The sequence below is a fragment of the Strix uralensis genome, chromosome 15, assembly GCF_047716275.1.
Source record: "Strix uralensis isolate ZFMK-TIS-50842 chromosome 15, bStrUra1, whole genome shotgun sequence".
NCBI classification, from domain to species: Eukaryota; Metazoa; Chordata; class Aves; order Strigiformes; family Strigidae; genus Strix; species Strix uralensis.
The window spans coordinates 16,276,290-16,290,736 of NC_133986.1; the positions used below are offsets into that span (position 1 = coordinate 16,276,290).

Sequence of the window (14,447 nt, forward strand, 5' to 3'; positions counted from 1 at the left end):
CCGGCGAGGCCGCGCCCCGGGGCGGTGGGAGGCGCACCCGCCGCCGCCTACGGCACCCCCGGCCTCCGCGGCTGCAGCGGTGCGAGCCGGCGGGCAGCGATAAGCTCCGCGCGACCCCAGGCTCGGTTTGTCTGAAGCCAAAGCAAAAGAGAAAGAACAAGTAAAAGAAAAGCCGCCCCCCCCCCCCCGCACGCAGTATGTTACCTGGCCTTCTTTTCCCTACGCTGATTTTTACAACTGGTTCTTCTCCCACGGCACAGAGCTCACATGCAGGTATGTATGTCACCAGCCCTACTAGTTAGGAAAAGCACAGAGATGTGCAATCTAAAGCATACTAACACCTGGAGGGAAAAAAAAAACAGAACCAACTTTGCTTCAATAAATTGCTCTGCTGCAAATCATCTCATTTTTTTTATTTGGAAGTAAGGAGGGTGAATCCGGTATCACTAAGTCTGATTTCTCACTAACAGAATATTGTTGCTTACAAATGTAGCCTCTGGCATGTCTACTGTGAGAAGTAAGAATCAAGCTCAGAGCACCTGTGAAGGAGACTATTTCAGGCTAATCTCTCTTAGGTTAGTTTGTCTTGGGCTGGTTCTTCTCCCACTTTCCCTGGTACAGATTTCTGCAATCAAGCCTGGAAGCAAGAGCAGGAGACCCGTTAACCCACTTCCCTTAGTCTCCCTTAGCTCTCCCCAGCTTTACCCACATAACTCTGGAGAGCAGGGGGTTTATGTAAGCACAGGTAGCTCACCTGCTCCTCCTCCCAACAGAGTGGAAACTTGTATGAATACATATAACGAGATGATAAAAAAAAAAAATCCATACCCCCAAATACAAACTGGAATCTGTCTTATTACTGCTGTGTGCTAACCTTCGTAAGCTACACCAGCTCCTTTAGAAGTTGCTCTTACCCCTTTCAGAAGATAGCTTTGCTGTATCAGAACATTTCAGTGGTATGTACACTACCCATTTCTCATATCAGGTGTCAGGAATAAGAGAGGAATGCATTTTTAGCCTGTATACAAACAAATACAAAATCTGTTTTCAGAAAACAATTTTCTCTTAGAAGTGCAACTACTAGTACACAGATCATTTGTCTTCTACCTAAGTACCAGTACCACACAGTACTGAAAAGCTATTCCATCCAAGCATTAGACACACAGCTATAGAATTCCTTCCCTGTATATGCAAAACAAAATTGTCTTATATTTGAAAAGAGGAGATACATAAAATTTAAAGGATACATAAAATACTATGTATGTTTCCTTTAATTTTACATATAGACTATAACAGTCTGATATCTATCAATCATGTCTAAAAGACTTTACAGGAATAGATCTTTTACAAGCTGAAAGTTATGTACATTTGAAAGAAATTAACCTTTTTTTATCATATAGATAAATTTTCCAGGAGTCAGAAACTCCGTCATGTAGTAAAATATTGTGGAATTAACTTCATTTGTTAATGTGAAAACTGCTCTGAATCATCAGGTAATGGACACAACACAGAAAGAATAATGAACTTGGTGGGCTGTTAGTCTGCTTTGGTACATGAATTTCTGTGCTCTACTGTGCATAAATACAAAGCAAACAAACCCACAAAGCTATCCCATGCTCCAAACTGGAAGTTTGTTAATCAGTAAATTGATGAGACGGTTCTAAAGTTTCCATTACTTCAAATATGTCCTATTAAAAGACGGTACAGTTATGACTGTTTATTAATTTTGGATAATGAAATATTTCACAGCAAGAAATCAAACTACATCTAAATTAGCTTTAACTTAGTTTCAGTTATTTGCTACCAGTGGCATTAAGGGAAAATGAATAAAGTGGGCAGCCCATTCAATAGGTAAAGAAAAACTTTAAAATGTGTGTTGTGTAAACTGATTCCTGCTGCTTTTGATCTACTTTCTCTACTTCCATTAATGTAATCTGGATCACAGAAAGTGCACCAAAGCCAAGTGCATGGTGCATTTAGAGTAGATGGGCTCTGCTACAGGCTGGGGCTAACACATAATTCTAAAAATCTGGGGTTATTGGGAAAAGACTGTGCTGAAGTTAAAGAATATCTTTTCTGTCTCACCTTTTCTTTCACACACATTCTCCCTCCAACATTTACAGGAGGGAACAGAATTCTCAGTGAAAACATCACTAGTTTTCCATCATTTCGTTAGAAATGAAACACTTGTTGCAGCAAGAAACACAATCCACAGGGACAAATTACAAAGGCAGAAAAGAGATCTTTTTAATGACTTACTGTTAACAGACTTCCCAAAGCAGTCAGAAAAGGCCCCTTTTCATCTGAGACAGTTTCTCACCTGGTATAGGCAGCTTCTAAAGCTTCTGTTATAAGATATGCAAACCTGAAGAATGATGGGGAGAGAGAGGCAGCAACAGATGGGAAAGGGAAAAGAGCAGAAAAAAGGTAACAGCGTTAGGAAGAGGGAAGAGAAAAGGGAAGAAAATAATGGAAGTAAGGTAAACCAGAAAATTTAATCATGAGGGGAAAAAAAAAAAAAGATGAAACCTGGAAAAGGGTCCACAGAGAGCTCCAAATTCAAGAGTGTGAATTTATAGTAAAAAAAAAGTTATCAGAAGCTATGGAAATAACCCATACACATCAGCTGCATGCTGCACTCAGTCCATGCCTGTCACTACTCGAGCTCTGACACCTGTTTCAGGGGGCCGGCGCCAATGCTCGGCGTTAAGTACCGACCCCGTTTGCTGCCTCCCAGCCCAGCCCAGGCAGGCGGCTTCCCGCAGCCGGGCACTTTGCGGTCGTGCGACATTCCCAGGCACCAAGGTAAAGCCCCGGGCTTGCTCGCGTTAGAGGGGGACGCAGCCTACACCGCACCCCGCCTCTCCTGCTAAAGCCTCATCATTTCCTAAACCCCACAAAGGTGGGAAAGTGGAAATAAACGTGCGGAGCTAGGGAGGTCAACGCCCGGCACGGGCAGCGAGCGAGAAGCGTTAGTGGGGCCGCAGCCGCTCGGCTGTGGGGGCAGCCCCGGTCAGAGCGAGGGGCGGTGGCCGGGGGTGGGTGCTCGGGGAAGGGCCGGGGCGGAGGGCGGGCGGGCGGCTGATAAACCCCTCGGCCGCCCCGCCCGCGAGGGCGGGATGAGTCCGGGGCGCAGGTAGCGGCTTGTGTTGAGGGCCGGAGTTCTGTGGGGAAGCTGCTGCTGCCCGCATGGAGACTCGGCTCCTCCTCGGGGCGCTGCTGTGCGCCTGCCTGCCGCGGGGTGAGCGTCCCGCCGGGCAGGGTGTGGGGATGGGACGAGAGGGGGGATAGGGCAGTCCCGGCCGTCACTAACCTGTCGCCTTTGCGTTCTAGCATTGTCTCTGCGGGGTGCCCGGGCGCAGCTCCCTGCCGGCGGGGACCTACCGCTGCCCAGGTAAGAGCCAGCCGGGACACGGCGGGGGCTCCTTTCTCGCCGCCGCAGGGCGCGGCCGGGCGGGCAGCAGCCCTGAGGCGGGCCGGGAGGAGTGGGCTGCCCGGGCTGAGCAAACCCTGCCTTGTTCTCCTGTCCTTAGCCGAGGCAGCGCCGCGGGACCTCGGAGAGGGGGCGGCCTCGCCGCGGCGATGCAGGTAGGGGCTGTGGGCCGGGCGCTGTGAGGGGCGGCGGACGGGCACGGCGGGGTCGGCAGCTGCGGGGTCTCCTCGGGGAGACGAGGCCGCCGGGACGTGCGGCTCTTCCCTGAGGAGACCCCGCGGGGAAGGCAGCCCCTTCCCGTCGTCGCTTGCCTCGAACCGACCTGGGCTCATGAGGCGACGCGGTGCCGGCGCTCGCGGCCCGAGATGGCGCCCGGCTTTCCCGCGCTGCGCCGCCGCCCGGCGAGACCCCTCTGAGGGGTGGTTAGCGGCGCCGCTCTGAGGGATGGGTTGTCAGGATAACGTGTTTCTCTTACCTTACCTGAATGAACCCCTACATTACTGTAATTCCGTTTGTATTTCTGATGTCTGTCCTAGCCTTTGTGATTCTTCAGGACCTGTCCTTCAGACAGCGTTGAAGGTGTATTTTATCCCCACCATAATGAGTGTCAGTCATGAACGGAAGGAAATTTGGGGTTTAAAGCATTTAAATTGTGAGGGAAGATGGTAGCTAGAGCTTCAGCTTGTTCAGAAATAGTTTGTTATATGTTGTATGAAGCATCCTTACTTTAAGGAAAGCTGAGGTCTAGTCTGGCTCATCTAGCAATAATTGCTTTGTGGGAGCCTTTTCACTTCCCCGTAAAAGTAAACAAGCTGGCAGTATCAGATCACTACAACTCAGTGCTGGTTTTTGGATGTGGTTTATCTTGGCAACCCAACTATATCATTCGTGGCATGTTGCTGAAATGTAATTAGGGTGTGTGGTTCCTGTTCCCTTGTTTGAGGGTGGGAAAAGGCAAGTTTGCTTTGTAGCCCTTGTTCACAGCTCTGCAGAGGAGTCACATTTCTTTCTGCTTTTTCCCCGCTCTTTCTGGGAAAAGCTCAGTGGAGAGAAAGTCATGCCACATAACTGCAAACAGGTAACAAAATCAACCACTGATAAGAGCAAATGCTTGTGGATTGAGGTTCCCCCCCAAGAATTCAAGACCCAGTAATTAGGCTCTTTGTTTCCTCCTGTGCTAGCCTACTGAGCAGAAAACTTCAGTAAGAAATATGCTTAGGAGAAAGGAAAAAAATAAATTCAATACTACTTCTTAGAAGAACCTAAAGAGTAGTTGCTCTAGTCATTTGAACTGTCTAAAACTAACAATAATGCATTTTTACGCGTTCTTGCTTCTTCAAGAGGAAAAGATAAAGCAACATTAAATGATGGTCGTTAAGCCCTCTGCAGAACTTTATGTCCATGAAGACTTGGCTAATGATATAGCTTCTGACATCAGTTTTCAGTCAAATCTCTAAGTAGGTACTTAGAACACAGAAAACACTTGCTGTTTAAAAATACTATACAGAACTGTGCACAGGACTGAGAAATTTAAACTCACCATTTTCCTTGAAAATGTTCACCATTTTCCTTGAACCTGGGTGTTCAAAGCTGCATCTTAAAGAGCAATTTCCAAAATACTATCTACAGTACCTCTTTGTGTAAATGAGTTTGTACCTAGTCCCACTTCTCTGTAAATGGGGTGGAAAAGGTCATAAATTTATAGGTGCTAAAACTTTGCACTTACAAGAAGATGGGAAGGAACTCATACATTCACACACCATACCTAAATTATGCGTTATCCTTGGGTAAAACAGATGTGAAAGAATGTTGTCCCTCCAGTTTGCCTAGATGCCGTCAGATGACTAGTGATTGTGACTGTTTTTTAAGCTGTTAACAACTAACCTGTGGGTTCTTCCCTGCCCTCCTGCCCCACAAAGTATCGATTTGAGTTCTTGTCATGGTGCTCTGGTGGGCTCAGCATATTTCTGGTTCTGAAGTGCTACAGGTGCCACTGTGTAAATAATTTGAGTTCAGAGAGTGGAGGGATTGTGACTGGCAGCACGGCTAGATGAAGGAATGAAGTGAAAGTTGGATTAATAGATGAATATGGCAAGAATGAGAAGGAGGGGAGTCAATGTTGTTATGGCATACCAATTTATAAAAATGATTACAAAGCCTAATAGACTAGAAACACTGGGATTCCAAAGGACAATTTATTGACAAGAAAAAGAAAGCTTAATTCATCGCAGTACTGAGAATTAATACAAGAAAACTTAAGGTATCTTGCTGCTGACTGTTGAAGGCAGAAGTACTTATGAGAAAGGAAACATGAGAATAAAAGCTATAGTTTGTCATCATATGTCTTTGAATGTTAGAACAACAGGAAAAGATTAAAGAGAAAATGGTAGGAAATGTTTTGAAAACTAACCTGGGTATTTATGATTTTTTAAAAAAACAAATAAAAAACCCACCACAAAACAATTTTTGGTTTTGCTGCATTTTGGATCGGGTTCTTGGAAAATAGTGTGGATTTAGGACCTTATAAGGTGTTTTGTTAATTAGTATGACGTTTAGTGATTTATGCATGCATAAATTTTAAAATTATTTTAAATAACTGTAACTGAGTGATAAGAATTTCCAAAGCAGTAGAATGTTTGTACTGAGAGTTACTTTAAATACACATGATGGTATAGAGGCTGTAATTGAAAGTAAAAGGAGTATGGAGAAGGGCACAGAGGACGGTGTTTGGATATGCAGTTTTAGGCTTTTTGGCTTAACTGGCTTAAAATCTGCCTGTTGTCTTCAGGCTTAATGTACTTTGCTACTTTACTGGAGTCTTGAGTGACTATACTTCTTACTTTACAGTGGTGTTTTCTGATAACTTTTTAGTAAGTCAATATGAAGCAATGAACTTACTGAAAATGGTAAATCTACTGATAGACCATGAAGAGATTTTTAAGGTGTCTTTGTTATAGCTGCTGATTTCTTTGTTCTTTCTGAAAGGAAACTGGAATGGCAGTTTCTAATGCTTCGTCTACTACGATATCCTTATCTCGGAACAGGAGACTTCACAGTATGGAATGTGGACCATCTAGTAAGTTTTTTATGTTTCTACATGAAGTATCTTAACTTGTCTGTTATATTCTGAATAATTTAATTAATTTTATGAATAAAAAACTAAAATAGCTAATACAGGCATTCAGGGTTAGGAAGCTCTGCCTTCATTGGTCTCAAAGGACTACAGGAGTCTGACAATTTATCATGGGGTTTGACTTGGTTTTAAGTTTACACTTGAAAGTTTACATTTGAAAGACTGTCTCTAACTAGTTTTTCTAACAAAGAGCTTTCATGAGGGCAGTCTGCTATTGTAATGATACACCTAAAAGTGTGGATTTCTGCCTAGGTGCCATTAAATTACCAGTCCTGTATCTCTTTCTGTGCTTGGAGGTTTTTTGTTTGATACTTTTTTGACTATAATCTATGGGTGCTTTTTGTGTGTGTAATCTATGGGTTAGCAGGATGAGGTACTCTCAGCCACCAGCTTGCAGTGGTGGGCATTTGCTTGAGGAATTTGTATCTTGGCACTTTTGGTTCATCTTACTGTCAGCAGAGGACAGGCTTTCCATCTCTGCTCAAGGGTAAAGATCCTCTGGGTTAGCTCTGTTGTAGAGCCTGTGCCATGCTTGTCTTGTACAAAGGAGAAACATGAGGCAAAGTAATTCAGAATAGTTTTGGGGATGTGAAACCTTTAGTTTCTCTTCAGTCAGCTTGATTGGTTGCATTGGGCCTGGGACCTACCTAATAACGAATAGTCTGGGTTTGCATCCCCTGGCTTTATAGCTCAAAATGCAAGACTGGGCTCTCGTCAATTGTGATTAGGGTTGTGCCATCTCCAAAAGCTTGTAATTTCTTTAATACATACTGTTTTCAGCACCTTTTGAGAAGTGTGTGACTGAATGTGGAGGAAAAATAGAAAGGTTTGGAGAAGCATAGTATTACTCCAAAACTGTTATGTATGAACCTCTCCAGTATATGAAAAATGTCATATATATGTATTGCGTATGACTGCTCTACAAATGTAGCAGTCTATACCAGTATCACTCCTCTGTTTTTCAGGATTGCACCAGCTTATTTACCAAGAAGTAGATATTTTCCTCTCTCTATTTTTTTTAACCCAATAAAGCAGCTTTCAAAGAGAAGATGTGCAAATCATGTGGAGAAATTTGTTGCCATAATAATTTTGTTCCCTGGGTTTATTTTTTGCCAAGTGAAAATTTCTTTAATGGGACTAGCAAATTGTATGTTATATATGTTCATATGTATATATGTTCAGAACAATTAGCTAGAAAAAACACTTTTAAGATGTATTGTGCTATTTTAACAGAACTTATGAAAAAGTGTACAAGTTCATGATATCTTAAATAGGCCTAATATTTAAGAAAGGGAAGAACTCATCTATAGGGAGGGGGAATGAAGTGGGTAGCAAGTATCTCATACTAACTCATCACATATCTAAGCTTTTAAAGGAGGATGTAGTTATGGCAAGAATTAGGTTTCATTGCCTTCTGCAGATGTAATAGGATAAACTTCCTGTTTTCTTTCTAATTCCTATTTCTATGGAGCAAAAATATGCATAAGGATTTTCCATTTCTGATGTACTTGCTTTGGCAAGACAATGTTGTTGAAGACGTGCTTTAAAAATTATTGATGATTGCCCATACTTGAAGGCAAATAAAATCAGGATTATTAAACTCTCTACACAGTGGAATAACTAGACGTGGAAGTTTCCTTTTTAAGTCCCAATAAACTCAGTGTGGGAAATGGAATCCATTGACTGTGTGCAAAAGATAGATTAAAAACAAAACAAAAGAACAACCTGATCTGCTTTGTGAAAGTTTCTCTAAACACGCTCTAAATGCTTAGAACAATAGTTTTGTTCTGGCCCTTCCTGTTTGAAGAGAGATGCAGGCTGCTATACCTCTGCCCATGGACTGGGATTTGCACCAATTGGGAGATATATGAAATACTAAAGGTTTTGTGTTGTGTTTTTTCTTTTTTTTTTAAACCAGCAAGGTAGGTTGTCAGCTTCTTTCTCCAGTTTAGTGATGTCTCTATGAAAATTAGAACATACTTAGAACACTAATTATAATGGACTTATATTTCATCCTATTACAGTCAGTTCTTGTTGCAATAACTTTTTTCTTGCTTCCTATAATTATATATAAACATATTTGACATGTAATTTTTGTACAGTGGGTGCATGATTTATTGTGCGGTAGAACTCTTTACCTTTTGTGTCATATTAGTCAACTGAAGGTAGTTTAGAAAGTGGTGTAACATCTTATATGTCAATGGAACAGATAAGTTGATAAGTAAATACCAGGATAAATTCCTTAGTTTCTTGTACCCAGGGAATATGGGATTTGAGTCTTGAAATGTTTGTCAGAATAACTGACAGCGGTTAACATGTAGTCTACATAGCTGTTAAACTTGTAACTTACTTTTATGCAATCTGGTTTTCATGGGAAGTTAAAAACCCCCAAAACAACAACAACAAAAAAAAAAAGAAACAAAAAAACTCTAGAGCTAATGCATATTAAAAACCTGGGACAGGCAAGACACATTATTTCTGGAAGTAAGTTTCAAACTACTTTTGAAAATTCTTAATAGGTTACACACTTGAGATCTTCTTGTGTTGAAATGTTGCAGCAGGCATGAGTGTCTAATGTTTAAAGTCGCTGTTACTGTAGAAGATACTTGTCCCTTCCAATATGTGTGCTGACTTCAAGAGATGCACCAGAGCAGAAAATCTGCAGCTAACTGGAAGGAAGGCTCTTGGTATTGAAGGATTGAAATTACATCCTACTCATTCACCTCAATCTTAAAAACAAAAATTTTACAACCTAGTGTAATGAGATCTTTGTCCTCATTTCAAGGCTGTATTGCATCCTGCTGAAGCCTGTGTGCCACAGAAAATTTTGCCATTACAGGCAGATGCTTTCAAAGGCTATGAAGTTGAAGGATAAAAGATAATGCAAGAAATACTTGTATTAGTTCTCCCATAGTCAAAAGGACACCTGAAAGCTTTCTAGGGAAAGTGTGCAATGGAAATTGTGCAGAGTTAAAAAATAAAAAACTTCCAAGAATGGTGACAGCAAATGTTTAATTATTCAATTTTAAGTGTACCTTCTACTCTATTACGTATGGCTGTAGGTCTAGTTGATGTTTTTTTGTGGATTCTTAGCCTGAACTGCTTTGTTTTCTCATTTTTCCATTTCAGAATAAAATTTGCTGGTTTTAATAGATCTTTTTAATACTTTGATAACCTTCAGGCAAACCTCTCTTCTACATGTTCATAAAGCTTTTAAAATGTGTCATCTTTTAAAGAATCCTGAAAACTATTAAGTCTTTTGTCTATTTCTGCAAATAGCTTTGGAGCTCTGAAACTGTTTGGGCCAAAGTTGGTAAATAAGCAGAAACATAAGAACTGAGGGAACAGACTGAACCTTGTACCTACCTAGCTTAAGTAAAGCTTAAGTAAAACTTTATCACTTTCAGCTCTCTGAATTAATCTTTCATACTTCAACTTTTCTGTCCAAGTGAATCTAATAATGAATATCCTGAAAGGAAATGTGTCTTCAGTGATTTGCATTAAGCAAATTTTTCTTGCCATGTCTTAAAAAGCAGTAACAAAATACAGAATTCCAACACTAGCAAGTGCTTAATGTTTTACGGAAGAATGCCCATAGGAAGGTCCACATCAGTCACAAATCTTCAAGAATTAATAGTGTATTTATGATAATGGTGTATTACAGTGAGGTCAATGAGTTTTGGAGCATCAGGATTCATGTGATGGTTAAAACAAAAACCAAGTATTTCAAAATTGATATGCATGGTAATTTGAGTAATTAGACATCTTCTTGAATGTGTTGGCTTGCTTTTACTTTTGTGAATAAACTTTAATTTAGATGTCTCTTTGGTGTAGTTGTGGGATACAGATACATGCTTTCTTTGCAGTTAAGCTCTTTGTGCTCCAAGAGGAGAGCTGTTCTTTAGTGACTGTATCTCACTTCATGCTGAACACCTTCACATGATATAAATTACTTTCAGCTATACTTATTTTATTCCTAATAAACATGTTAGAAGATCAGAATAAGAAGTCATGGGTGAGTATACCTGGACATAGAGTTGATTTGCAAGTGAAATAAGTTCAATACATCTTAAATACTCATTGGAGAAGGTAGTAATATAAAAAAGCATACTAAACTAAGCGGGGATAATTTCATAGATATAAACCCACAAAATATAGTGCATCTATAATAATATTCAAAATAAATGCTTGTTTAGATGAAGATGAACAGTTACCATATGAAATTGATGGAACTTGTGCTTGGAGCCCAGGTGAAGAACATTTGAAAGGCCAACCAGAGTTTGGTGGGATTGTACTGTAGTTAAAAATGGATTTTGGGACTTCCTCTTGTCAGGTCTACATGATGCTATTAAGGCATCTCTTTTCAGAGAGCAGCAACAATAGTCACCTCTGAAGCTTGGACCCGGATCTCCAGAAACACTTGCAAAGAGATGCAGACAGGCTAGATTACAGTCTCTTTCAAAGGCTGTGATAAATAATGGGCATGAGGTTCTGCTACTGCTTATAGGATGCCAGCTCTGGCCTGAAGGCTCTCACTGCCAGACACTGATGAATGAAGAAAGGGGGTGAACTAAATGGAGATCCAGGTGCCCAAGGGACTAAAATAACCCTATCCACAAATTGAGTGGGGTTGCAGCCTAATCAGTAATTACTAGATGGTTAGAGTATTTAAGCAATGAGAAGAGCAGAGAAGAATTCAGATCTGTGTTATAAGATGATCCCAAGTCTTCACCCTGTTCAATAACGAAGGAATTTGAGACAAGTTGCTTCATGACAACAATGGTCATATTATCAGAGTGACTTGCAGGTTGTAATGGCTAGAACTGGTTAGAAATCGCATTATTACTTATGCAAGTCAAATTGTGTTACTTAGGCCTACCACTTTCTGTTAGAAAAGTCTCACCAGTTTTCAATTTCAGATTCCACCCCAATGCACTCAGCTGGCATAATGTCAAAGGAAAAAGAGGAGCTCAGGACTTTGTAATAGAGGGTACTTCAGGTAAACGAAGGACCCAATATTCTTCCATAACCTTTCTTAATTTTAAACTTTGCTTAGTCTTGATGTTTATTCCCTTACTGCAGGTGATACAATGTTTCTCATGTCCCTAGGACAGACCTAAACTTGTGATGATTGTATGCATTAACTTATGTAGGGAGCTTATATTCCTTTAATGACAAAGATCAGGGTGAACCCTTTGTTATAGGATGTTTATTCTTGATACCTGAGGAAGTATTTCTGTGTTAATTGAGCAGAATTGGATGATTAAAGGGGCCACACTGTTTGCAGTAGTAAGATCACTAAACGTGATCTGAATCAACACTATTCCTCTCATTACCTGGTTAAGGATAACTAATCTTTGCACACAGAGCTTTTCTATGCAATGTAAGGCAAGATACCACAGTAATGTAAAAAGGAATATAAGCAAATACAAGAGCTATGTTTATCACATTGTATTGGGTTTGCATGGCGAGGTTTTGGTAGCGGGGTGGCTGCAGGGGTGGCTTCTGTGAGAAGCTGCTGGGAGCCTCCTCCATGTCTGATGGAGCCAACACCAGCCAGCTCCAAGTCAGACCTGACGCTGGCCAAGGCTGAGCCCATCAGTGACGGTGGTAGCGCCTCTGCGATAACGTATTTAACAAGGGGAAAAAAGCCCCCCAAAACTGTACAACTTCAGCCGGAGAGAGGAGTGAGACTATGTGAGATAAACAACTCTGCAGACACCAAGGTCCATGCAGGAGGAGGGGGAGGAGGTGCCCAGGGCTGGAGCAGAGATTCCCCTGCAGCCCCTGGTGCAGCCCATGGTGAGTCAGGCTGTGCCCTGCACCCATGGAGGCCCACGGGGGAGCAGAGACCCACCTGCAGCCCAGGGAGGGCCCCACACCAGAGCAGGGAATGCCTGAAGGAGGCTGTGACCCTGTGGGAAGCTCACGCTGGAGCAGGGGATGCCTGAAGGAGGCTGTGACCTGGTGGGAAGCCCACGCTGGAGCAGGCTCCTGGCAGGAGCTGTGACCCTGTGGGAAGCCCACGCTGGAGCAGGGGATGCCTGAAGGAGGCTGTGACCTGGTGGGAAGCCCATGCTGGAGCAGGCTCCTGGCAGGAGCTGTGGCTCCGTGGAGAGAGGAGCCCATGCTGGAGCAGGTTTGCTGGCAGGACTTGTGACCCCGGGGGGGACCCACGCTGGAGCAGTTCGGGAGGAGCTGCAGCCCGTTTTGAAGCATCCACGTTGGAGAAGTTTGTGGAGAACTGTCTCCCATGGGAGGGACCCCATGCTGGAGAAAGGCAGAAGTGTGAGGAGGAGGAAGGAGTGGCAGAGACAACGTGTGATGAACTGACCACAACCCCCATCCCCTGCCCCCCTGTGCCACTTGGTGGAAGGAAGTTGAGAAAATTGAGAGTGAAGTTAAGCCCAGGAAGAAGGGAGGGGTAGGGGGAAAGTGTTTTAAGATGTAGGTTTTATTTCTCATTACCCTACTCTGATTTGATTGATAATCCATTAAACTAATTTCCCCAAGTTGAGTCTGTTTTGCCCATGATGGTAACTGGTGAGTGATCTTTCCCTGTCCTTATTTTGACCCATGAGCCTTTTGTTATATTTTCTCTCCCCTGTCCAGCTGAAGAGGGGAGTGATACTGTGGCTTTTGTGTCCAGCCAGAGCCAAGCCACCACACACATTTTCTTACAATCACACATGCACAGACAGAAGAGAACTTCATAAAGAGAAAAATGCTCTTCATTGACTCATTTGACTCCCAATTCAGATTTGACCAACTGCCTTTCCTCTCTAAAAGGGAGCAAGGGAGGTCCTTCCCAGTGACAGCAAGGGTCCCCAGCCCACTTGACTCTGTGCACAATCTGTGGAAATGTGGCTTGAAGCAGGTTACCTGAGCCATGCTTAAAGGGGAATCATTCAACTCAAAACATCAAAAGGGGGCTAGTTTCCTCTACAGCTAAGAGGAACATGACTTGCAGTCTAATTGCAGATTATTGTAACTGGACAAGCAATAGGGCATAATCTTAGAGAAGCAAAGAGCAGAGACCTGAGCTCTAATTACACAGGTCTTGCACTACTCAAGATGAAAGAGGTTGATGTCTGTCTCTCTTGACAAGAGGAATGAGGCTTTTGCATTAGTGACTAGATTGGTCACTGAGTAGGTAAATGTGGTGACTCGGAATACGTAGGGACCTTTCTACACTCTGCTTGCATTAGTTTTTAAATCAAACTCATGCTGGCCTGGTAGGGAAAGGAGCTAGATATTTGGGCTGGCTAGGCAAAGGAGCATTCTCTTTAACGTTGTCTCTGTGCCTTGTTCTTTCAGCATGGCCTTTTTTTTTTTCTGTTTTCTGTTTTTTTTTCTTTTGGCAGGGGTGGTGTGATGTGTGTTGAAGACAAAGGAATCAAAATTAATCGTTCTATATGTTAAAAGTCTTCATATAAGTAATTAGCATTTATGTTTTTGCAAATGTAAATGGCCATATAAACACCAATAAACTGTATTGAGAAATTTTGACAGAGCTTGTAACTGAAGATAATATTTTGTAAAATCATATGGCCTGAAGTAGATTAACATGTAAGTTCTTTTTTTTTAATTGTGGTACATCATAAGTTTCTTGGAGTCTTCCTCATTCTAGCATTATAGCCAGTGGTGAGCACAAAGCCTCTTTCTTGGAAGTTTTTACAATCTTACAAAGCAGAAGGAACTTTAAATATGACCTTTTGACCTTTTTCTCATTAAACTTCTACATTGACCACACTGGTAAAACAGCTGGTGATGACGTTTGAGGTAGCCTCACAAGAGCAAAGTCTTAACAACATTCATTCCATGAATTCTGACAAGAGTTTGCATGTGAAGTAAATGTTGAATGTACAGTTACTTGGTGTG

General features: G+C 42.1%; 1 protein-coding gene across 1 annotated transcript in view; it reads left to right on the forward strand.

The window, feature by feature from the left end:
• The first annotated feature begins 3,164 nt into the window (after positions 1-3,164).
• The window catches only part of OTOG (otogelin), a 106,571-nt gene continuing 95,288 nt past the window's right edge, over positions 3,165-14,447 (forward strand). The window contains exons 1-4 of the mRNA XM_074884401.1: positions 3,165-3,241; positions 3,334-3,394; positions 3,534-3,588; positions 6,419-6,509. Of these exons, the coding sequence (XP_074740502.1) occupies positions 3,190-3,241; positions 3,334-3,394; positions 3,534-3,588; positions 6,419-6,509 (259 nt within the window). The 5' untranslated portion in view covers positions 3,165-3,189. The remainder of the gene's footprint in view (positions 3,242-3,333; positions 3,395-3,533; positions 3,589-6,418; positions 6,510-14,447) is intronic.